Source organism: Anopheles merus, chromosome 2L, assembly GCF_017562075.2.
Source record: "Anopheles merus strain MAF chromosome 2L, AmerM5.1, whole genome shotgun sequence".
In the NCBI taxonomy this organism is placed as follows: domain Eukaryota; kingdom Metazoa; phylum Arthropoda; class Insecta; order Diptera; family Culicidae; genus Anopheles; species Anopheles merus.
In genome coordinates this window covers 23,796,604-23,820,043 of record NC_054083.1, presented here as the reverse complement: position 1 = coordinate 23,820,043, position 23,440 = coordinate 23,796,604, and the positions used below count along the sequence as shown (strand labels likewise).

General features: G+C 42.9%; 2 protein-coding genes and 1 non-coding gene across 3 annotated transcripts; all 3 read right to left on the bottom strand.

The window, feature by feature from the left end:
* Nucleotides 1-1,275: 1,275 nt before the first annotated feature.
* Nucleotides 1,276-2,134, bottom strand: LOC121592977. The gene has a single exon (XM_041914957.1). The coding sequence runs from the start codon at nucleotides 2,132-2,134 to the stop codon at nucleotides 1,961-1,963; it is 174 nt and encodes a 57-aa protein (XP_041770891.1). The 3' UTR covers nucleotides 1,276-1,960.
* A 44-nt stretch (nucleotides 2,135-2,178) lies between these two features.
* Nucleotides 2,179-23,433, bottom strand: LOC121592976. The gene is made up of 4 exons (XM_041914956.1): nucleotides 23,317-23,433; nucleotides 13,512-13,780; nucleotides 13,327-13,427; nucleotides 2,179-2,346 (listed from the first exon to the last, which is right to left on the bottom strand). The coding sequence occupies exons 2-4, from the start codon at nucleotides 13,699-13,701 to the stop codon at nucleotides 2,179-2,181; spliced, it is 459 nt and encodes a 152-aa protein (XP_041770890.1). The 5' UTR covers nucleotides 13,702-13,780; nucleotides 23,317-23,433.
* Nucleotides 22,347-22,418, bottom strand: Trnap-ugg. Its single transcript has one exon. It is a non-coding gene; the product is annotated as a tRNA-Pro (tRNA).
* Nucleotides 23,434-23,440: the final 7 nt, after the last annotated feature.

Below are 23,440 nucleotides of genomic sequence, written 5' to 3'. Positions count from 1 at the left end.
ATAACAAACAAAAAAATAACGCATAGAATACTTACCTTTTAAAATATATTGTATGTGTAATATGGCCGTGTAGATTCTATTTCGATAGCTTCAGCATATGAAGCGAACCTCTAGCAGCGCGCGCCGAGAATGGCAGCAACGCACGAAGACGACGACGACGACGATGATGATGATTAAATGTGTAGCAACACTGAAACGATGGTAGCTTTTCGTATTTGTTTTTTTTCTGTTTTGTTTTAGGTTTTTTAAAAAGCATCTAACCCCTTCCCCCTCTGTTCCCCCTCGGAATAGTTTTTTCTTTGTTTTCTGTCTCTCGAACACACACACAGACATAAGCACGAAACGATCGTAAATATCATCAATCCCTCCGTTGTGATAATGCAAGAACCGCGATCTGATCTCATTTTAATTTTGGTCATCCCGGACTGAATGGACACTCAGTTTTTGATAACATACAGAAACACATACACACTTACGTGCGCGTTTCCGTTGTGCGGGAGTTGGTTGATGTTTTTTTTTTTTTTTTGTTGTTCTGGCAATTTTCTACTAACACTACTCACACCCACCACCACTGAGCAACCAAAACAACTGCGCTTGTAACGCGAAGGAAAAATTATAACTTACAAAACTGTAATCAACACATGGTACAATCGAAAGACACGGGCGTCCTTGCTTTATTTTTCGGTTTTTCAATTAGCCATGGACAAAGGGAAGAAGAAGAAGAAAAATACAAAATTTGTTAGGAAAAAATAATAAACAAAACATCAACAAAAACAGACAAACCGAACCAACCAAAACACAGGAAACCGAAAAGGAACACAAAAGAAAGGCATCGGAGCATCGGTGTGCAAGCAAAAGGAAAATGGAAAAGTTAAACAAAAAAAAAAAGAAAGGGAAAATGATACATCAATACACTACAAATAATGCACTAAGATAATGAAGAAGAGAGAAACAAAGCAGAATACAAAAAAAAACAAAGAGAGATAGAGACAAACATCCACTGAAAATGAAAAAGGGTGACAGATGATGAAACTCAGACAAGGTTAAACTATATTTGACATAAAAGAAGAGCAGGAGAAGGAGGAGGAGAGAAAATTGTAGCAGGAGGGTAGGGAGAAAATGCGTATAAAAAAATGCGCAAAACAAAAAAACAAACAAACGTTGAGAAATAAAATGTGAAAAATTATATTTACTGAATAAAACGGGTCGTGTTTTATTGTGCGAAAGCGGTTTCTTTGTTTCTTTACGGTGCAAGAAAGACAAATCGCTGGTGGGTTTTATAGAAATTAAAAAAGGGTTTTTATTTATTTTATCGTTTACTACATATTGCTTCTTGTACAAATGTTCTAAAAGTCGATTGGTTTTGTGTGAATGAGAGTGGAACTTTAATGAACGTTAGTAAAGTGTTGTATATAAAAGGCACATTGTTTTCTTTTCTGTATGTATTAACTGCATTGCATTGCTTCGGAAAACTACGTGTTGTGTTAGGACATTCTACCAAAAAAAACACATTGTTGCGCTCGTAACGGACGGCTTTTTAAAACTATGGGAAGCTTTCCCTTCTCTGGACGGAATGTGTTGCACAGTAGAGTAGTTACAAGTCTTACGTTTAGCTGTCATTTGTGGAAATTTAAAAAAAGAATACATTTATATATGTTACTAACACTACACATGGTTAGTAGTACACATCTCTAAAATCAAGCTCTAGCGAACTGCAGGGGGCAAAAGCACCCTTCGTGTTTCTTCTTCCCCGATCGGTATGAAAATCGAGATTCACGATATAAAAAGAATGAAACATTGCTTAGTGGAATTGTGAAAAATAAATGGAAATACAATAAAAAAGGGGGAAGCCACGCACCATCCTCTCTTCCCTCCTTTCCGTCAGCAATTTTTTGGCGTCATTCATGGCGTTTCAGCTGCCGGGGACGCCACTCCTCCCTCGCAAGAAGGGGTCGGTCGGTCAGGCGTAGCTGACCTTCTGATCGTACGCCTGATCGCGCAAATCCTGATCGTCCGGCAGGGTGTGATGGCGCAGCTGACACAACCGTGCACCGAACCGGAGTATCAGCATGATGACCAGCACGATGAACATGGCCAGCATGGCCACTGCCGGGTACGCAACCAACCAAGCCATCGTGTTTAGCTCACGCAGCAGCGGTTCTTCTTTGGCGCCGCCTTTTAAATGTCACTTTCGCGCTTCTGCAGCTCGACGTACTCCTCGCGGTGCTGCTGCTGGTGGTGCTGGTGGTGGTGGTAGCCCTGGGGGGAAGCACCACGACTGGGCGGATATTGGTACTGGGGACGGTGGTGCTGCACGGTGTACTCTACCGGCCGTTCGACGTCGGGCTGTGTATGAGAAAAACGAAGCGAAAGATGGGGTTGGATTAGTGACGCTTTTGCATTTATTTAATCCGTTTAGCGTATTAATGGGTTCTTAAGAAAGATAAAAGGTATTTGCTGCTGAAGAAGATACCATGTCTCATCGGAACTGCAGCTGCGATGTCCCCAAGCGTTGGCTTTTGCAGTAAGAGGAAGCTTTTCAAATCAAATCAAACGCATTCTCAATGCCGATAAAAGACGGAAGAAATTTAATCAAATGTCGTTTACCGGCCCTACATTTGCAAAATTAAAAGCACTTACAACTCGATACCACCCAAAGCTTCAGTTTTGCAGTTCAGCATCTATTTTTAAGCAAACCTTCTTCCTCTACACTCAACTACATTCAGCAGCTTGAGCCAGCATTGAGCCGTGCGATAATATCCTTGCCGTTGCATGAATTATCTACCATCGTTCGCATCCATCCACAATCGATCGAGGAAAGAAAGACGCTTCAATAATGCAACCCTCCTCTTCATCCCCCATTTTGGCTCTACTAGAAGTCCTCCCAAGCTGTGTGTGTGTGTGTGTGTGTGCATAACTGCCTTTCATTATGCATATCATCATCTGCTTATATTTCTTCGTTCGATGCTATCGATGCAGCCATTCCACCCGGAAAGGAGTTGTTCCGTCTGCAAAACGGAATCCGATCAATCTGCCTCTGTTCGGGCATTTGGCAGCAATTGCCATTATGGGTGCCTCCTGTTTCCCCCACATCGGTGCAATCCAACGATAAAGGCTCCATTTGCTCCACTTTCCAGCGGTGCGCTCCGATTCGTTCAATTATACACACATCTTCATGCGCTCCAAATTCCCAATATTCCCGAACGCGATGGCATCAGCAGCATTGTGCGTTTTTGTCACCCCACCCCGCATTATTTCGGTGTGCATGGGATTGATTTCAATTTCGGTCTCTCCCTGGGTTTGCTTGTTTTTGCAGCAACACGTTCGCTTTTGTTGGTGCGGAAAATTTGCGTCCATTATTGGCACGATCGGCACACACACACACATACCGTGCTGGTGGTGATTTAATGATGATTTTGTTAGAATGATTATTTACAGTGCTTGTTGCGAAAGTGCAACCACTTCAATACTCATATGATGGTTTAAATTTATTGCTTCAAATAATTTGTTTCGAAACTTGAATAATTCAATTTAAAGAGACTAAAAACCTAAGGGAAAGTAGGTAAAGATGCACACCTTACGATATATTTTAAAGAAGCATAAATACAGCAATTATGCCATAAATGCAGTCCATAATTTAATCCATTTTTCATCAAAAAAGGTGTAACAACTCGACAATTTCTTTATAAAATTATGTTTCGTCATACATATACAGGGTTTTCCAGGGGTTCTCATAGGGAACCACTTCGTAGACTCTTTCCCTTTGGAAGTGAACTTCATAAGTTGGAAAACGTTGAACTCTATGACACCCTTTTTGGACAGGCTCGTTGAAAATTCCCATTGGATTTGTCCAACAAGGATGCTAGAGAATCCAATTCCCTTTACAGTAAGTTTATTTCATATAAGAAAGAGTCAATACAGTGTCCCACAATTATGAGAACTCCTAGAAAACGCTGTAAGGTTGTTTTAGTGCAGTTGTGGGATGTTAGGGCAAGACGGACACTTGATATGCAAAAGATGGACACTATGAAGGGCAAGATGGTCCTCCTAGCTTACGGAAGGACAGCTTAGGATTGCACTTCACAAAATTACTCACACTCGCAACCTTAGCATGTTTGGAAGAATTGTTAGAATTGTAGAAATTTCAGCCATTTTTCCTAGTCCTACTTTCAAACGTCGATCTTTGCAATCCCAGAGAATCAGCCACTTTCCCAAACTCGATCGACGAGGTACGATAGTTGCCGTTGCCTAGATACAACGGATTTAGGCCCTCCTCTTTTTAGGCCGTCCACAAGGACAGAGGAGGCTTGCTAGGTCCAAACTCAGGTGGCAAGATAGGGTGGAGGCGTCCGTCATTAAGGCCGGGATAACGGACTGGCAGACGAAGGCGCGAGACCGTGAGCGGTTTCGGACACTCCTGAGGCAGGCCAAGACCGCAAAGCGGTTGTAGCGCCGGATAAACACAGATACAACGGTTGCTTTAATTTATTTCATGATAACCCTGATCAGTTATGCGTACAATATGGCAAAATGTTCAAAATAGATCAAAGCTAAACCACAATTTTATGTCATTTTGACAATCGCTACGATCGTTCCCGAATTCAATCGAGTTTTGGAAAGTGGCTGAATATCTTATTTCTTATTCCTGAAGGATGTCGTATCTGCTTATTGTTGATTGAACGCAGAAGCAAGTGATCCAAGTCGTGGCAAGATTGAACGTCTGAACGTCAGTTGCCTAATTTGCATCTTGCAGGAACAACATAATTTGTGACAGCCTCAAACTCGAACATTTCAACGCGTTCTCTAACTGCTGAATAGTTTATGACTTTCTTGTACTCTTATTGAAGAAAATTTTCTGGCGTTTCTCACTCTCCAACTGGTGGCAGAATCAAAATTGGTAATATCTGTGTCCATCTTTTCCCCACGGCAGAGTAGCCGTTTTTCCCACTTTGGTGCAATAATGCCTAATCGACCAGAGTATACGATTTTTTGTACTGATTTTTATTTTCCAGTCTTTACCCAGTTGTGTGCATCATAATCGTGACATCTCCTCACCCAGAGTTTAGAGCCAGAATATACACAAGCCAGGACGTGATTGTTTGTTATGTTACCAAATTTGATTAATTGGACAGAAATCTTCAGATCGGATGTTTTATTGTACTGATTTGACACATCAATTGTTAAATTCCAAATGAAGTCTCATTCGAACGAATTACAAAGATTTGTACCGAATTGTAATATTCGGTTGAAATCACATCAATTCATACATTTAGTGAATAAAACCCACGACTTCCACGCAAATTCATACGAAAATAAGCTATAATTTGACTGAAAACCTCGAAATTCGACTAACGCTAATGTTCGAGATACGCTGTTGCCTCCGGCCCGCATTAATAGCGTATGTCGAGGAATCTCTGTATATCATAATCACTTATATCCTAAAAAAAAAGAGTTCATTATTCCCACCGTGCGTTCCCACTAGCTACCCCAACATTTGTACTGTCGAATGTCACCCACTTTTCCGCTTCACACTTTTGCGGAAGCCGACGTAGAGATGAGAACGTGTTACCGTAATTGAATAGTGACCAACAACAACAAAAAACAGGCGTCCAGTGGTGACTTGCAAACCATTAGCGCATCCAGCAGCCAAACGGGCCCGACACAAAGCCAATCGATATGCTGTTTTCACACCCCCTTTCCCTTCTTCTCTCCCACGTGCTGTTTCTCTCTGCTCCATTTGTGACCGGCATCAACCCGAGCACGCTAATATAAAGGATCACAAATTTTAAACGGCTCACTGTGGCGTTGCAGGCATTGTCCCCCTTTTAGCGCTTGCAAAAAGCCATTGGCCCATTTTCCTGGTCTCCAGTCCTGGGTTTCCCCTTTCCCTTGATGCCGTGATGCGGTAATTTGGCCGATCGCATCTTCCAACAACCTATCGGCACACACAAAATGGACCGCAATTGCACCTCCTCTTTCTCACCCTGTCACCAAATCACCAAAAATTACAGTGTATTTGCGAGAGCGATACAGGGTTTGCCACGATGTATTGAATGGTTCTTATATCTTTTGGGCTCAACTCACGCTTTTTAAATTCTACAATAAACGTATCGTTCCGCAGTCTTGCGATTGACTCATGACGATTTCTTCAAAGTGTCCCGCAGTCTTGAATTCTATCACAAAACCCTGCATTCATCGTATCCCATAGATTTTTGGTATGTTTCCTCAATTTATTGGTATCGTCCGTTTGGAGATCAATACAATTGAACCAAAATATCCTGAAAACAAAAACTAAAAAAACCGTAAAAATCGGAAAAAACCATGTTCGGAAAACAATCAAAAAACCTTGGGAAACCCTGTATCTTACACACTAAAATTAACAACAACAACATCACCCGGTCCGCCAACGGATGTGAAAGAGAGAGAAACAAAATGAGAATTTTAATTAAATAATGTTTTCCTCCCCCGTCCGCATTTAATTGTTAGTTCACCACTGGACCGGGGCCGAGATTTGCGACTAGGTGCGCCACCCTCTTATCCAGGATCCTGGTATACCCAACCGAACGGGAAATTCGAGTTGAGCTTGATAAAGGGGTAAAAGCGCATTAAATTGCATCGGGCTCGCATTAAGTAGGCCTACAATTTGGGGCGAAAAGAACAATGAAATTGCAACTCTATATTTCATTGGTAAACTCGCCACAAGGGAAACACCACTCCCTCCAATGTAGGAGAGCTCCCGCGCTTTCGTTTGTTTACCGTAGTGCAACAATTTCGATTCTATCCATTCCCCTGGTGGCCAATTTTCGCCTCTACGATAGTGCACACGGCGCGATGAGTCCTCCGAGAAGCCAATAGGTAATATAGGGATGGTTTTGGGGACACTATCAGCTCAGTTCAGCCACAGTGAGCTACGAACCTTCGCAATGGTTCCACCACCGTTCGATTGGGCCCTCTTGCTCGTCCGTTTCGGCCTGCTGGCGACAGACAGCTCCCCGAGTGCGGATGCAGCCCTTGCATCGCTGGCCTACCTTACAGCACACCCGAGAACAGCGCTGGAACGGCCAGCCGCCGGGCAGGAGCTGTGCATTGCACCACCGCCCGAAAACGACCCCTACTGGAACGATGTACTGGAGCGTTATCTACACCACTTCCCACTGCTACCCCGTGTACTGACGCGCACCAAGCTGGGCGACAACATCCCGCTGCACCGCTGTTCGCTCTATCTCCTTTTCGAGCCAACGTCCCACGCGCGCCAGGTGTTCCTGCGCATCCAGTTCCTCTCAACGAACGGCAACTGGAATCCGTCCGCCCGGTTTGCCGTGCTCATCAATGCCCGTTCGCATACGCGCGAAATATTTAATCAGTTTGAAAACTTTGACCTTTTGGGCATACGGCACGGGCTGGTGCTGATGAGTGTCCCGGAGCATAATCGCACCTTCACCATGTTGGCCAACTGTCGCCAGCGGACGCTCGACTACGTGATGGATGTGTCCGATGTGGGCGAGTTTCTGGCGAACCATAGTTCCCTGGGACTGCAGCAAAGTGAACCGATCGTGGTGGCTCGGAGAGCCGAATTTCCTTTCTTCATTCACGATCGATCGCGGATCGACGGGGTTTACTACAAGTTTTTCACCGCCTTCGCCCGACAGTACAAGGCGCGGGTTGTGTTTGGCGATCGGAACGTGCAGATCGTGATGACGATACACAACCGGGAAACGCTCACGCAACCGTACGCGATCGGCAGCTTCACCGGCAACTGTGTGATCGTGCCGGAACGACCGAAGGAGGGACTGGTACACTTTCTGCTGTCGCCCTTCTCGTCGCCCGTTTGGTATCTGTGCTGTTGCTTTCTTGCTGCTATCTTCCTGCTGAACTGGCGCTGGTCGCACCGCTTCCAGCACAACATCCTTCTGACGGTGCTGTTCGGCGATCAAGCGGCGGATGAGCGCTACTCCCTGCCCGAGCGGCGGCTCATCTTTCTCGCGATCGTGCTCATGTTTTTCTTCAGCGAAGCCTACTCCGCCAAGCTGCTGTCCACGTTCATCGAGTCGCTGAATCAGCCGCGCATCCGCACGCTCCGTGCGCTCGGTGCGTCCGACGTTCCGATCGGTGTGCTGCACTACGAGGACATTGAGGCGTACGAGCAGCTGCACCGCAATCTGGAAGTGCTCGATGAGCCCGAGTACTATCGCAATATGCGGGCGGGACGGAACGCTTTTCTGCTGCAGTGTGGCAACGCGGAGTACATGCTGCACAAGGAGATGCGCGACACGCGTGTGTTCCGGGTGCCGTACTACATCCTGGGGGAGATGGTCGGCTGGCGGATGAATGGGTTTTCCGTGTCGAAGTTTAGCTCGATTGCCGGGGAGTTGGTGGAGTTTATTGGACGGATTGGGCAGGCGGGGCTGTGGGAGTATTGGCGCGAGCAGTACGTACAGAAGTTGAGAAATGTGGCCAGGAAGGAACTGTCCCAGCGGGAAACGTTGCTGATGGGTGATTTGATATCGCTTCAGTACGTGCTGACGGTGGGCTATGGGAGTGCCGCGATCGTGTTCGGGGTGGAGGTGATGATGGGGTGTGTACGGCGGTGTAAGAGGACGCGTCGCACAGTGGTTCCCCTCAGAGCAGTGGGTGGACATTGATGATTTTTCCATGATTTTTATGTATCGGTTGGTAATGTGTGTGTGTGCTTTTAGTGTGTTCTTTTGTGCATTGGACATCCAGATGGCACCACTGTACGAAGCAATGCAAAATGTGTGTACATGAAGTAGATTCGAGGTAAGAAACGAATTGATGAACTCATTTTAACTCTCTCGCGCATACATCGCAAAAAAAGAGATTATAAAAAATGTGGAAAAACTGTCCATATTTAAAACGTTTACAACATCAAGAGGAGCACAGCTAGTGGCAGCTCCAATTTTTGGCAAATATTAACAAAATATTGATTAAAAAACATGATACATTTCACATACTGGAAAATGGTAGGATGCAAATAATCGAGATATCTAAACTTTAAACAAATTAAGTTTTCTGAAGTTTTTCGAAGATTTTGTATAAACAGTCGAATTACAGCCAATAAAACTAAACTTTCAACATTCAGTGTAATAAGCGGAGGAAAATGAACTGTTTCGGTTGAACACTCGGTCTACAAGTGTTTGTTTTGGAATAATTAAAATTGAAACAATATTTTTATTTCTCCACATAAGACGTTTCATTTAACACATTTCTCCAGTTCAAATCATCAAACACAGTAGCTACATTCGTTTCAATAAACTAATTTACTTAAAAAAATCACTAATATAAGATAAATTTAATAAAATATATAAAAAAATTTAATACCCTATGTCCTCCCAGGGACTATCGTGCGTAGGTGCATTAGTTGGGTCTCTGGAGAGCTTTTAGCATAGCCAATCAAAGAACACAATTCATGCACTCAAAATTCACCCAATAATTGCAGGCAAACTAGAAATTGCAACCGGAATTTAAACGGGAAATCTTACTTCAAGGAAATATGGAGGCAGGAAATATCTGAGCAATTTATATAATATGTCTTCGAAAACAGATTGATCGAAATAAAGCATTTGTTGTTGTATAATTGCACAAGACACACAATGCAGCGACCGTTACAACAATGTTGAAACTGTAATGACCGGCACTAAAAGCAATATCATTGGCAATTGTAGTAATTCGATTTTGATCCATTTAATTGAATTAAATCTGACCGCTATTCTGTACACCAGTTGCGCACGCAGTATGCTATATTGGAAATTTTGTGGAATAAAGATCAGAGTTTTACCCCAACAGTCGTGAAAGATGTTTGCAGCCCTTGCGCTACTCACAATGGCCCTCCAGGCACAAAGCGACGACACACTGTCTCAGTCAGTGTTAATCACCCTCCGACACGCCACAACTCGGGCCGAGTTTCTCGAACGTCCCTCGGAGTTGTGTATTTCAACATCCGCAACCCATCCGCACTGGAACGATGTCCTACAGGCCTATCTGCATGAGTTCCCCCTTTATCCGCGAGTACTAACATCGATCGAAATGTCCGACGTCAAGTTACCCAAATGCTCGCTCTATCTCCTATTCGAACCGAACGCATCGGCCAGGCAGCTATTCCTGCTGCTGAAAGCAATCTCCAGCAACAGCAACTGGAACTCGCCTGCCCGCGTCATCCTGCTGACGGGCTGGATCGAGCAGCCGGATCAGTTTAAAACGCTCTTCAAAGTATTCTACACCATGGGTATGCACAACGTGATCCATCTAGTGGCTAACAGGGAAGCCAATGATTCCGCAATCGTTGCGAGCATCGAGCGAGGATTCATACAGTCCTTCCGCCCGGGATCTCCACACTATCGCCAGCTTCTAGCAGATCGAACCAGCAACCTTCATCAGCTGCCGCTCGTGATCGAGAAGAAGGTAGTGTATCCGTACCTAATGTACACGCACGACACAGTGTCCGGTGTGTACCGGCAGTTCTTTGACGTCTTTGCCGCGCACATCAACTTGCGCGTGACGTTCGATACGACCAACAATCAGATCCTGCTCGGCATTAAAGCACCGAACGCGCTCAGTGTACCGATCGCGGCGGATGGCGCCATCACGGGCAACTGTCTGGTGGTGCCGGAAAAGCCAAAGGCCGGTTTAATCCACTATCTGCTGTTCCCGTTTACCGCTCCACTATGGTATCTGTGCTGCTGCCTCGTCGGTGCAACAATCGTGCTAAATTGCCAGTGTCCGGCACGGTTCGGCCACAGCATCCTGCTAACGATCCTGTTCGGAGACCAGGACACGCGGAACAGTTATGGAAGAAATGAACGGCGGCTCATCTTCTTCGCCGTGCTGGTAATGTTTTTCCTCAGCGAAGCCTACACCGCCCGACTGCTGTCGGAGTTTATCCGCTCCCTGAACGAGCCACACCTGACCACGATCCGCCAGTTTGCTGCGTCCGGCATCGCGCTCGAGCTGCCCAGTGTGCAGCGTGATCGCGCAACGCTGCTCACGGAAGAGTTGCGCCACAATCTACTGGTCAGCGACAAGCGCACGTACCTGGCAAACGTACGACGAGGTCAGCATGCGCTGCTGCTCGACTGTGGCAATGCGCAGCATCTGGTGCACGAAATACTGAACGAAAATGGGGCCGAATTTCCGGTGCGCTACTACATCCTGCAGGAGTTTGTTGGCTGGTGTATGAATGGATGGAGCGTATCGAAGTTTTCTCCCGTTCGGGTGCAGTTGACACAGTTTGCTGGGCGCATTGCACAGGCCGGGTTGTGGAACTGCTGGCACGGGCTCTACGTGAAGCGGATACATTCGCTGCGGTCCCGTTCGACCCGCTACCGGAAGACGTTGACGATGCGTGACTTGATTTCATTGCACTATTTGCTGCTGGCGGGGCACGGTGTATCGGCCGGCGTGTTTGTGATGGAGATTGCCACTCACTTTGCGCTAATTGCTTGCGGGAGGTTGCGGAAAAGTTTAATTAAAGCTAAAAGCCAATCAAGGCGAATGAGGCATTAAGCGAACGATCATTACCATGGATGATAAAAAGCACTTGAAAAAGTTGTTTTGTGCTATGCAAACCCAGTGTTTAGTACACGGATGAAAATGTGTGTGAAAATATTCTACCTTTTACTTCTTAACCTATCGCTTTTGGAGCTTTGTTGTGCTTCAAATAATGCAGTCGAAACACTCGTCAACATCACAAAGGGTATCAATAAAATAGAAACACCTTCCGCCAAGTACGAGCTGTGCCTCGTCACACACGCAACCGATCCGTACTGGAGCTCCGTTGTCGAAGGCTATCTAAGCCACTTCTCCAGCTATCCCCGAGTCTTTCTTAACGCTGTCCAACGCAACGTTCAGCTGCACCGTTGCTCGGTCTACCTCATCGTAGCACCGTTGATCGAGGGCATACAGCTGTACGGCTTGCTGCAAAATGTGTCCGCTGGGCGGAACTGGAACCCGGCCGCCCACTACATCGTAGCGATCAACGATCGCCCAACGCTTGCCAGCTTGGTGAACGTTTTCCGTGCCTTTCCACCGCTCGGCATACGGAACGGGGCAGTAGTGCGATACCGTCGGGGGATCATCGACACACTGGTGTGCGATTACAACACCAGCCGGGTGTACGCCGTGACGGGCACGGGTGCGAAACATCGTTCATGGCTAACGCACGATCGGAACCGAAACCTTGACCGTCTCCCGGTGAGGATTAAGACGAGCATGGAATTCTCTTTCCTGATCGTTAGCAAGAAAGGCATTGCTGGTGTGTATCGATGGTTCTTTGTCGCCTTTGCCAAGCACATTAACGCACTGGCACTGTTTGACAGTCAACCGAATACGACGCGCTATGAAATTGCACTCAAAATCCACGACACGTACCGCCACACGCTAAAGCCCGTGTCGTTCGGGAGCTTTAGCGGCGATTGTGTCGTATTACCGGAAGTGTCCAAAAGAGGTCTGTTCTACTTTCTGCTTCTGCCCTTCACCCGACCCGTGTGGCTAATGTGTGGACTCTTAGCCGCTGGTAGCTTCCTGCTCAACTGGCTGCAAGCGCAACACTTTCCCAACGCTCTGCTGCTGACGCTACTGTTTGGGGATCAAACCCAACGCTACACGCTCACCGAGCGCCGTCTACTAACCGTCGGCAGTGTACTCCTCTTCACCCTGACCGAGGCGTACTGGGGTAAACTGCACGCCCTGTTTATGGTTTCGCTCAACGAACCACACCTCCGGACGGTGGAACAGTTCCTGCGAACCTCCGTACCGCTCGAAGTGGTACACCGGGATGCAGCCAGCTACTACCACGTGCTGCACCGTCACCGACAGCTGATCGTGCCCGAAACGGACGCCCAGCACATGGACAACGTGCAAAACGGTCGCTGCGCCCTGCTGATGCCGTGCAGCAACGCTCGACTATTGCTGCACCTGCTGCTGAACGTGAACCCGGACGTGTATCGGGTACCGTACTACCCGCTCGAACAGCCGGTCCGGCAGCATCTGGATGGCTTTTTGGTGTTCCGATACAGCCCGATCGCAGACCAGCTGGTCCAGTTTGTTGGCACGGCGCAGCAGGCAGGGCTGGTGCACTATTGGCGTGCAATCTACGTGCATCAGCTGGAAGGTATTGCGAGGCGAAGGATCATCGTACAGGAAACGGTTGGCTGGGGTGAGTTAGCATCGCTTCAGTACCTTCTTTTCGCCGGGTACGCCACTGCATTGGTGGCATTTGTGTTGGAACTGTTGAGCGACCGGTTTCGCCGAGTGGCTCCAAACGCTTGAAACAAATTTTGACGCTAAAATTAAACATAAATCTTCACTTACATTGACCGGCTGGAAGTGGCTAGCGTCCTTCAGCTCCGTCAGATCGAGCGGCGGCTGCTTGTGCGGTGTGGCCGACCAAAACGACACTAACCAACGATTGCCTAAAAAACAAAACAAACGCACCGAGATATGAAACATGCAAGCACAACGGCCACTGTAATGGATCACCCTCGTCGGCTACTCACCCGTATGTCTGTCCTGCCAGTACTGCTTGTGCTTCGAGCAGCAGCCGCACACGATGTTCAGCACGAAGATGAACACGCCGAGCACGGTACAGACGGCGATGGTCACGTAGAACGGGTTAAAGTTCCCGTAGATGTGCCCTTTGAAGTACGGATTGTCTAGGTACGCTGTACGCTCCTCTATAGTGGACATGGTAAACCTAACACACCATACCTGCCCGGTCGCAAAACCGTCCACAGGATCCGATTGAGGATAGGGGGCTGAACACACGCTAGACACGAAAGGATGGAAACGAAAAACGAAACAATTAAATATGTGCATCGATACAGGCGCGCAAGATTCGCGCAAGAACGCGATTTCAGAGATGAAGCTAAAAAAGAGAATTCGCGATGTAAATTGGCCACACACGAAGGGTCTCTGTGTCACACGATGTGTAAAAAGGGAATGTGAAATTTGTCGAATCATTCGAATGTTTGCTTTCACTGCTGGTACGGGTTTTTGATTGAAGTTCTATTGGTATACAGCGTCAGTGTTCCGTTATTCCTAACGAAACCGCCCCTACCGATCATGAAAATACCCCTAATATCATGAATACGACTGTAGCATATCTGCTATACAGAACATATTGTAATACACACTATCAGCCATAGACACATAGTAACACACTTTGGAAAGCCAAATCACACCATTGTAACACATCCATTATAAAACACTCAGCAAATCAGATCCTACCATACACACCCGGAAGAGCTCAAGCCACACCGTTCATATAAAAACAATTGTGACACACTTAACAGAACCAACCGAAACGTACAACATAAGCAGGAACAGTTTATGCATTATAACCCAAAGCAGGAACATTTTATGCATTATAACCCAAAGCAGGAACAGTATAAGCATTAAACCCAAAACAGGAACTTAGTGACAAGAACCATCATTCTTGTCAACAAAAGACAAACGTAACTAGCTTAGTGAAAACAATAACTTTCCAACATACAACCCGGAACTAAATGTGAGAAACCCTTAACTTATTTTGAGTATAAATAAAACCAACTCCGATCATGGCAGGTCAGATTCGTTCGGACTGTCAGGATAGGACTATGCCCATCCTACATCTATCGAGTTCTCATTTAAAGAGTTTAGATATGTCCCCCTGCCCAAGGTAAGGCCTCTAAACTCCAACGTTTCCAGTAAGGGAAACCTCCTAAAGGTTTCTATGATCGCCTGGACGATCAAGTGTCGAACGTCCGCTTCGAAACAGTATCCACCTCAGTTCTACTTAATTCGGCAAACGATGACGAAGGCCACCCTGACCAACGCGAGTTCAAAGTTACTACATAGCAACCGTCCCAAAATCGAATATACCGTGACTATCCCAAAACATACCACATGGCAACCGTAACAGTCATCAAACACATTACATGGCGACCGTGACCTTAATCTGCAATCGGCGGGCAGAAGTATAAACAAATTATTTGTGATACGTACAACGGTAACGTACAGCAGTGTCGTGCTAACGCATCAAATAGTGTAAAAAAAAGTGCGTTTTTGACCATAACCGGTATACGACGGATAAAAGTGTCAAATGTGCAAATTTGTATTGAACAACGCAGCTGGCACAAGTAACCCATATAAAAAAAAAAACAATCGCTATGAATGAGCGACCAAAAGCAAATACAGTGTGGTGTACAAAATGACAACTCATCGAAAATATAAGTGATGAACCGTTTGAAGGGCGAAAAAAAAAGTGTGATATAAAACAATTATGTAAAAAAAAGTGTTGTGACAACCTTCCTCAACGTGCAAAAATGCAACAACATTATGAATAAACCCTTAAGCGATCAGTTTGCAAACTAGAGCTACCTTGAAGTGAGGAACATCGCATCGACCCCAAAACTAAAGTAAACGGAAATAATGATGTCATGAGTAATGAGAAGCAGTGCAGTGAAACCATAAGCAATACCTATGTAGAAGTGATGTTCATCTGAAAGGTGATAGAATGAATGGCGAGACTACGGTATACGAGTTGTGACTAGTGTGATTGAATGGAACAACCGTTCCCAACGTGGAAGACGACAAGACATCGAGCGACGACTGATGACACCCTACAACTTCACATTAAGCACCAATTAAACACCGAGCACCGGTAACGAGCGTTACACCATGAGCAGCAACAATAACAAATACATGCTATGTATTTAAACAAGGTACAAGGTTACATACGTAAATATGAAATTTTACTGATGAGGCTGCATAAATATGCAAAAACTATTCGAGAAAATAGAAATATTAGATAGAATTTATGATCAGGTGAAACAGCTGAACAGATGTTATAGGCTTTGCGCGTTAACAACATTAAGGGATAATACTAAGGAAATATACGACGAAATACAAGAACTCCTACGAAAGCACGAATCGTCTATTAAAGATGAAATATTAACAAAGCTAGTTAAAAAGAGTAGATACGTATACTACGAAATAAATAAGTGCATAAAAATACACTTCGAGAGACATCCAGATTCGTTAAATACGACATTATCAGAGAACCAATTTGACATAACAATAGAAACGAAACCTGACAAAATGGCTGACATTATGGAATTGATTAAAATCACCACTTCTCTCATATCAAAGTATGATGGTAATGAGAAGGATTTGAAAGGTGTGGTGTCAAACTTAAATGTATTAAAGAAAATAGTAAAGCCAGAAAATAAAGAAACAGTAATACAACTGGTACTAGGACGTCTAACAGGAAAAGCACGAATTGTAGTAGGGGAAGCCCCAACTTCAATTGAAGATATAGTTAGCAAATTACAAGACAGGTGCAGCATAAAGGTAACACCAGAGATCGTAGTATCAAAAATGGACAATACTAAACAGACTGGAACGATAGAAGATTTTGGAAGCGTTATTGAAAAATTAACGCAACAACTAGAAGAGGCATACATTGCAGAAGAGATAGCGCCAGAAGTAGCTAGAAAAAAGGCAACTAAATCAGGAATCAGTGCATTGAGTTATGGACTTAAAGATGGCGAGACCAAAATTATAATGAGATCAAGTAAATTCGAAACCTTGCATGAAGCAATAGAGCAAGCTGTAAAGTTGGAGCTAGAGGATAGAACGAAAAAGGGAAAGAATGATCAGACAAAGATCCTATATTCAAACGCTACCAGGAACAATAGAGGGTATGGAAACAACTACCAAGGAAGGAACAAATTCAACAAATTCTCAAATAATAATAGATATCAGACACAAATCCCACCCAGGTTCCCACCCGCAAGATATGGACAGAACAACAGAAATAATAATAACTTCAGATATAACAACAATAACACTAACAACAACAGAAATCAGCATGCAAATCGACAAAATTATTCCAACAGAAATCAGTACGTACAATCAAATAGAAATAATAGCAATTGGCAAAATAATCGAGCGCCTATTCATAACACAGTAACAGCCGAAGAACAGAATAATTTTTTAGGCCACTCTCAAGTATCAGAAAATACCCTATACTAACCATAAACACTGATGCAGATAATTTTGTTAAAGTTAAAATAGAAATTGCAAAGGAAATCTATAGCACACTCATCATAGATACAGGAGCAACCGTATCCGTACTTAAAGCTAGTAAATTAAAACCAGGTTGCAAGATCAATACATCTAAAAAATTTACTTTGATAAGCTCTAGTGACCATGAATCAGAGACTTTAGGTACTGCTATGACAACAATTCACTTTGGCGATTATTCCATTATACACGAATTTCATATAATAGAAGACGTAGAATCCATTTTTTCTGACGGACTGTTAGGAAAAGACTTTATAAAGCACAGATGTATTGTTGATTATGTTAATTGGATGATATACTTCTCATCTGATAACGGATTGATTTCACATCCAATAGAAGACAATGTAAATGGAAATTATATTTTACCAAAACGAAGTGAAGTAGTTCGAAAAATAACCATACCAAACTTGACAGAGGATTCAATCATCTTATCACAGGAAATCCAACCAGGAGTGTTTTGCGGAAACACAATAGTTTCAAAACATAATCAGTATATCAAATTCATTAATACCACAGATAAAGATGTTTCTTTTGAAATAAAATCCTATACACCAGAAATCGAACCTTTAAGAGATTATGAGCAGCTACAGAGAAAACCAAACACAGCTAGGGAACGAATTCAGAAAATTCATAACAAAATTCGCATAGAAAATATTCCACAAATAGCAAGAGAAGAATTAGAAAATCTGATCACAAAATTCTCGGATATATTTTGTTTAGAAGATGAACCGGTCTCTACTAACAATTTTTATACCCAGGAAATTTCATTGAAAGATAACATTCCTTCTTATATACCAAATTATAAACAAATACATTCACAAAGTGAGGAAATGCAATCGCAGGTAGAAAAGATGTTGAAAAATAACATTATTGAACATTCTGTTTCGTCATATAATTCACCGATACTATTAGTACCAAAGAAATCAGTTGAAGGCAAGAAGAAATGGCGTTTAGTAGTGGATTTTCGGCAGTTAAACAAGAAAATTTTACCAGACAAATTCCCTTTACCCCGCATAGACACGATACTAGATCAGTTAGGAAGAGCCAAATATTTCAGCACATTGGATTTGATGTCAGGGTTTCATCAAATCAAGCTTGATAAAAATTCCAGAAAATATACAGCTTTTTCCACGCCTACAGGTCACTATCAGTTTACAAGAATGCCATTTGGACTCAACATTAGCCCAAACAGCTTTCAAAGGATGATGGCTATCGCTATGGCTGGTTTAACACCAGAGCTAGCATTTGTATATATAGATGATATTATAGTTACTGGATGCAGTGCACGGCATCATATCAGTAATTTAGGTAAAGTTTTTGATAGGCTAAGAAAGTATAACCTTAAACTAAATGCAGAGAAATGTTGTTTCTTTAAAACAGAAGTAACGTACTTAGGTCATAAAATAACAGATAAAGGAATTTATCCGGACGACGCGAAGTTTGACACAATTAAAAACTTCCCGATTCCTACTAATGCTGATGAAGCAAGACGTTTTGTTGCATTTTGTAATTATTATCGTAAATTTGTACAGAATTTTGCTAAGATAGCTAAACCTATTAATAATTTGATTAAGAAAAATGTTAAGTTTGCATGGACTTCGGAATGTCAAGCAGCTTTCGATACATTGAAACAAAGCTTACTCTCACCCACAATTTTACAATATCCAGATTTTAAAAAGCAATTCATAATTACGACAGACGCATCGGATATGGCATGTGGTGCAGTGTTATCACAAATAACAGATGGAAACGATTTGCCAGTCGCATTTGCGAGTAAAAGTTTTACACCAGGGGAAAAGAATAAGCCAATTATCGAGAAAGAGCTTACAGCTATACATTGGGCAATTAATTATTTTAAACCTTATGTATATGGACAAAAATTTATAGTTAAAACAGATCATAGACCACTAGCTTACTTATTTGGTATGAAAAATCCTACTTCTAAGCTTACTAGAATGAGGCTAGATTTAGAAGAATTTGACTTTGAAATAGAATATTTAGCAGGTAAAGCTAATGTTGCGGCAGACGCACTATCAAGAATAATCCTTAACTCGGATGACCTAAAGGCATCAATACCAAAATCCAAAACGATTTTAATGGTTAATACGAGAGCCATGGTTAAGAAAAATAACGTGAAAACTGATACAAACAAAGATAAACCAATCGCAACAACAGGAATTGATCACCCCGCGATGTGGAAAACAGATAGACCTTTAGAAGTAAGAAAAGTACTAAAAATAGGTACGCAGAGAATTAAGAACAACGTTGAATTCATAATATACAACCATTCATATGGTAAAGCACTAGGAAAATTTCTTTTGAGAAAAGATGTAAATGGAAATCAAGCATTAGAGTTTGCTCTTCTAGAAATGTGCAAAATCGCGAAACAATATGGAAGAAACAAGCTAGCATGGTCAGAAGAAGACCACTTATTCAAAGAATATTCCCAACAAACTATTAAGGAAATCGCCAATAGAGCCATTACCAAGTTTGAAATAATCCTGTTTACTCCAACTAGATGGATAACAACAGAAAAAGAAAGGCTGAGAATAATTTCAGATTATCATATGACCCCTTCGGGAGGACATATAGGCCAGTACAGACTGTACCAGAAAATAAGGGAAAAATACAAATGGAAAAATATGAAAGATGATATCAAGAAATACGTACGAAATTGTAAGGCATGCATAGTTAATAAGACGATTAGACATACTAAGGAAGACACAGTTGTAACTACAACACCAACAAAACCTTTTAACATAATATCAATCGACACAGTAGGACCTCTAACAAAAACTAACAAAAACAACAGGTATGCAATAACCATACAATGTGACTTAACGAAATACATCGTAGTAATACCTATCCATAACAAAGAAGCAAATACTATAGCAAGAGCATTGGTAGAAAACTTTATTCTTACATTTGGAACATTTATCGAATTAAAATCAGATCAAGGACTAGAATATAACAATGAAATATTACACAAAATCTCAGAAATCTTAAAAATCAAACAGACGTTTAGCACAGCTTACCACCTGTTGTGACAACAGCGTTTGTTATGGTTTTGGGGAACACCACAAATGTAGAGAGGAAACTGTTGTAGAGTTCCACTGCTCGACAGGAGAAAACTCCATCGCGATTGAATCGCGATGGCGGGAGGGTGAGAGGATAAAAGGGCCGGAGGACGGACTCCCGGCCTCTTTTCGCGCCAGTTACTCGGAGAATAAACTAATTTTGTGATTTTTCGCCGTTAGAAATATCTACTTAATTTTCTTTGAGTACCTTTTCGCAACACCACCCACAGACAATAGGATCATTAGAAAGAAATCATAGATGTCTAAACGAATACCTAAGAAGTTATACAAACGAACATCATGATGACTGGGACGATTGGACAAAATTTTACGAATTTGTTTACAATACAACAGAACACTCAGACACAAACTACACACCATACGAACTGGTATTCGGAAGAAAAGCGAATTTACCACAAGATATATTCAAAACAAAAATAGAACCAGTTTATAATATTGACCAATATTATTTCGAAATGAAATATAAACTCCAAAAATCAAACGAAATAGCTAGAGAAAATTTGATAAAAGCAAAGAATAGAAGACAGCACATCTTAAATAAAGATATAGTACCACTTATTATAAAGATAGGAGATCAGGTATATTTGGAAAATGAAAACAGAAAAAAATTAGATCCAGTCTACATTGGACCTTTCACAGTAGTAAATGACCAAGGGCCTAATTGCGTAATACAAAACAATACAACAAAGAAAACCTCTACAGTACACAAAAACAGACTAATTAAGTACACAGGAGAATAACTTCAATCATTGTAATTCATTACGTTATTCTATTAAAGGGGGGAGGTGTAGCATATCTGCTATACAGAACATATTGTAATACACACTATCAGCCATAGACACATAGTAACACACTTTGGAAAGCCAAATCACACCATTGTAACACATCCATTATAAAACACTCAGCAAATCAGATCCTACCATACACACCCGGAAGAGCTCAAGCCACACCGTTCATATAAAAACAATTGTGACACACTTAACAGAACCAACCGAAACGTACAACATAAGCAGGAACAGTTTATGCATTATAACCCAAAGCAGGAACATTTTATGCATTATAACCCAAAGCAGGAACAGTATAAGCATTAAACCCAAAACAGGAACTTAGTGACAAGAACCATCATTCTTGTCAACAAAAGACAAACGTAACTAGCTTAGTGAAAACAATAACTTTCCAACATACAACCCGGAACTAAATGTGAGAAACCCTTAACTTCTTTTGAGTATAAATAAAACCAACTCCGATCATGGCAGGTCAGATTCGTTCGGACTGTCAGGATAGGACTATGCCCATCCTACATCTATCGAGTTCTCATTTAAAGAGTTTAGATATGTCCCCCTGCCCAAGGTAAGGCCTCTAAACTCCAACGTTTCCAGTAAGGGAAACCTCCTAAAGGTTTCTATGATCGCCTGGACGATCAAGTGTCGAACGTCCGCTTCGAAACAGTATCCACCTCAGTTCTACTTAATTCGGCAAACGATGACGAAGGCCACCCTGACCAACGCGAGTTCAAAGTTACTACATAGCAACCGTCCCAAAATCGAATATACCGTGACTATCCCAAAACATACCACATGGCAACCGTAACAGTCATCAAACACATTACACGACTGTAGGTAGTGTTTAATATGATTCTATCGCAACGGCGCTTACATGTGTGATCAATTATTTAAATTGCTTGATTTTCAGTCGAATGTAATCAAAAATCAATCTCTTATCTGCCGTTTGAATAAAGCTGTATCGATAAAAGTAACGATCAAACTTAGCTGGCGATCCAAAGCGCCTGAAGGTATGCAATGTGTTAATTGAGCACAATTTACTAAAACTATTTTTGATTTAAAAAGTTTCTGCTCCTTTCTGTTATTTCAATTGTTTGTGTTAAGATTTTTAGCCTCTTCAACCAGTATGCCGGCATGGGCTAATTTTTACTTTTACCGTTTTATTTAAATAAGCCGTGTTTCATCGTTTAAGTATTTCACAACTTTTCAAAAACTAAATATCTCTTGTTCGTGTATCGTTGTATTTTTAAAGTGCAATAAAACATCAAAAGCAACTATTGCAAGGAATTTCTTCGCTATTGTGCCCACTGCAAAATTGCAAAAATTTGAAATGTAAAATAATATTACACAAAAGCGAAAGATATACACTCTACACAAAAACAAATCTGGGCTCAACCGGGATTTGAACCCGGGACCTCTCGCACCCAAAGCGAGAATCATACCCCTAGACCATTGAGCCACCTGTTGCTTGCCAAACACCACTACACTACAAATATCCAGCCAGCGGCACACTTTGGATACAACTTTCCAACGCCTACTACCATCTCTCCCATCTGCTGCGCGATATAAACAAGCCGTCCACTGACGTTAGGGCGCACTTTGCGTGTGTGTGTTTGTGGCTGTGTTGGGTTAACCAAACACCACACCAACACATCGATGTATCGTAAAGTTTTATCTTCTTTTTTTCTCGTTGTCGCAAACACACAAGTGTTGGGCAAGAATGTGTGCTGCTGCTACTGCCGGACGGATGGACACGTTTGTTCGGCAGCTTTCCCGTGCCTACGGTGCGATGCGTCACTGTTTTGTTGGTTGGTCACTTAGGGCACGAAATTTAATTAAAAGAGCCTCGGCGGGCTGCGTATGATCATCCGCTCCCCTAACCATCTTGAACTAAAAAAGATCTCCTTCCCGCCTCGCGCGTTTGCGTTAGGCGACGAACGGTTGCGCGCCCAGTCTGCGTGTTGGATGAAGCCATCTTTTGACACACACACGTTGGGCGTTGTATGCTGCTGATGATCACACGCTTTTCCCATTCAAAGAGGATCAATGTTACACACGCAACTGGAATCTTCCAGAAGAACCACATTTACATTCTATTTGCTTATTATTGTTGCCTTTTTGATTTCATACTTCACACACACACACAGTTCTTTGCGATGTATTGTTTTCGCTAACTTTCAAGCACAGCTTTTCTCCCACAGGGCGTGGTAGGTGGTGATCGATCGAACCACGAGGTGCGCTTCCTGCCCTAACTTTTCATGATGCTTTACACACAATTATTTCCCCATTCTATGTTCCACTCGCAAGAAACACGTTGTCTCCTTCGAAATACACCTTTCCTCTATTGTTTTACTCACTTTTTATCTCAACTAACGCGAAGAAAACCGTCCCAAACACGAGCTGTCACCAGAAAGACACACCACAGCGTTGCGACCGCAGCTCACTTTGTGCGTTCAGGGCGTATGGCGTGGTATGGTATGC

Excerpts from the sequence above, each read along its gene's own strand:
- LOC121592977 (XM_041914957.1), bottom strand. The coding sequence starts at position 2,134 with ATGGCTTGGTTGGTTGCGTACCCGGCAGTGGCCATGCTGGCCATGTTC.
- LOC121592976 (XM_041914956.1), bottom strand. The coding sequence starts at position 13,701 with ATGTCCACTATAGAGGAGCGTACAGCGTACCTAGACAATCCGTACTTC. Across the intron at positions 13,428-13,511 it reads CTGGCAGGACAGACATACGG|GCAATCGTTGGTTAGTGTCG; the intron begins GTGAGTAGCCGA and ends TTTGTTTTTTAG. Across the intron at positions 2,347-13,326 it reads GCCACTTCCAGCCGGTCAAT|CCCGACGTCGAACGGCCGGT; the intron begins GTAAGTGAAGAT and ends TCTCATACACAG.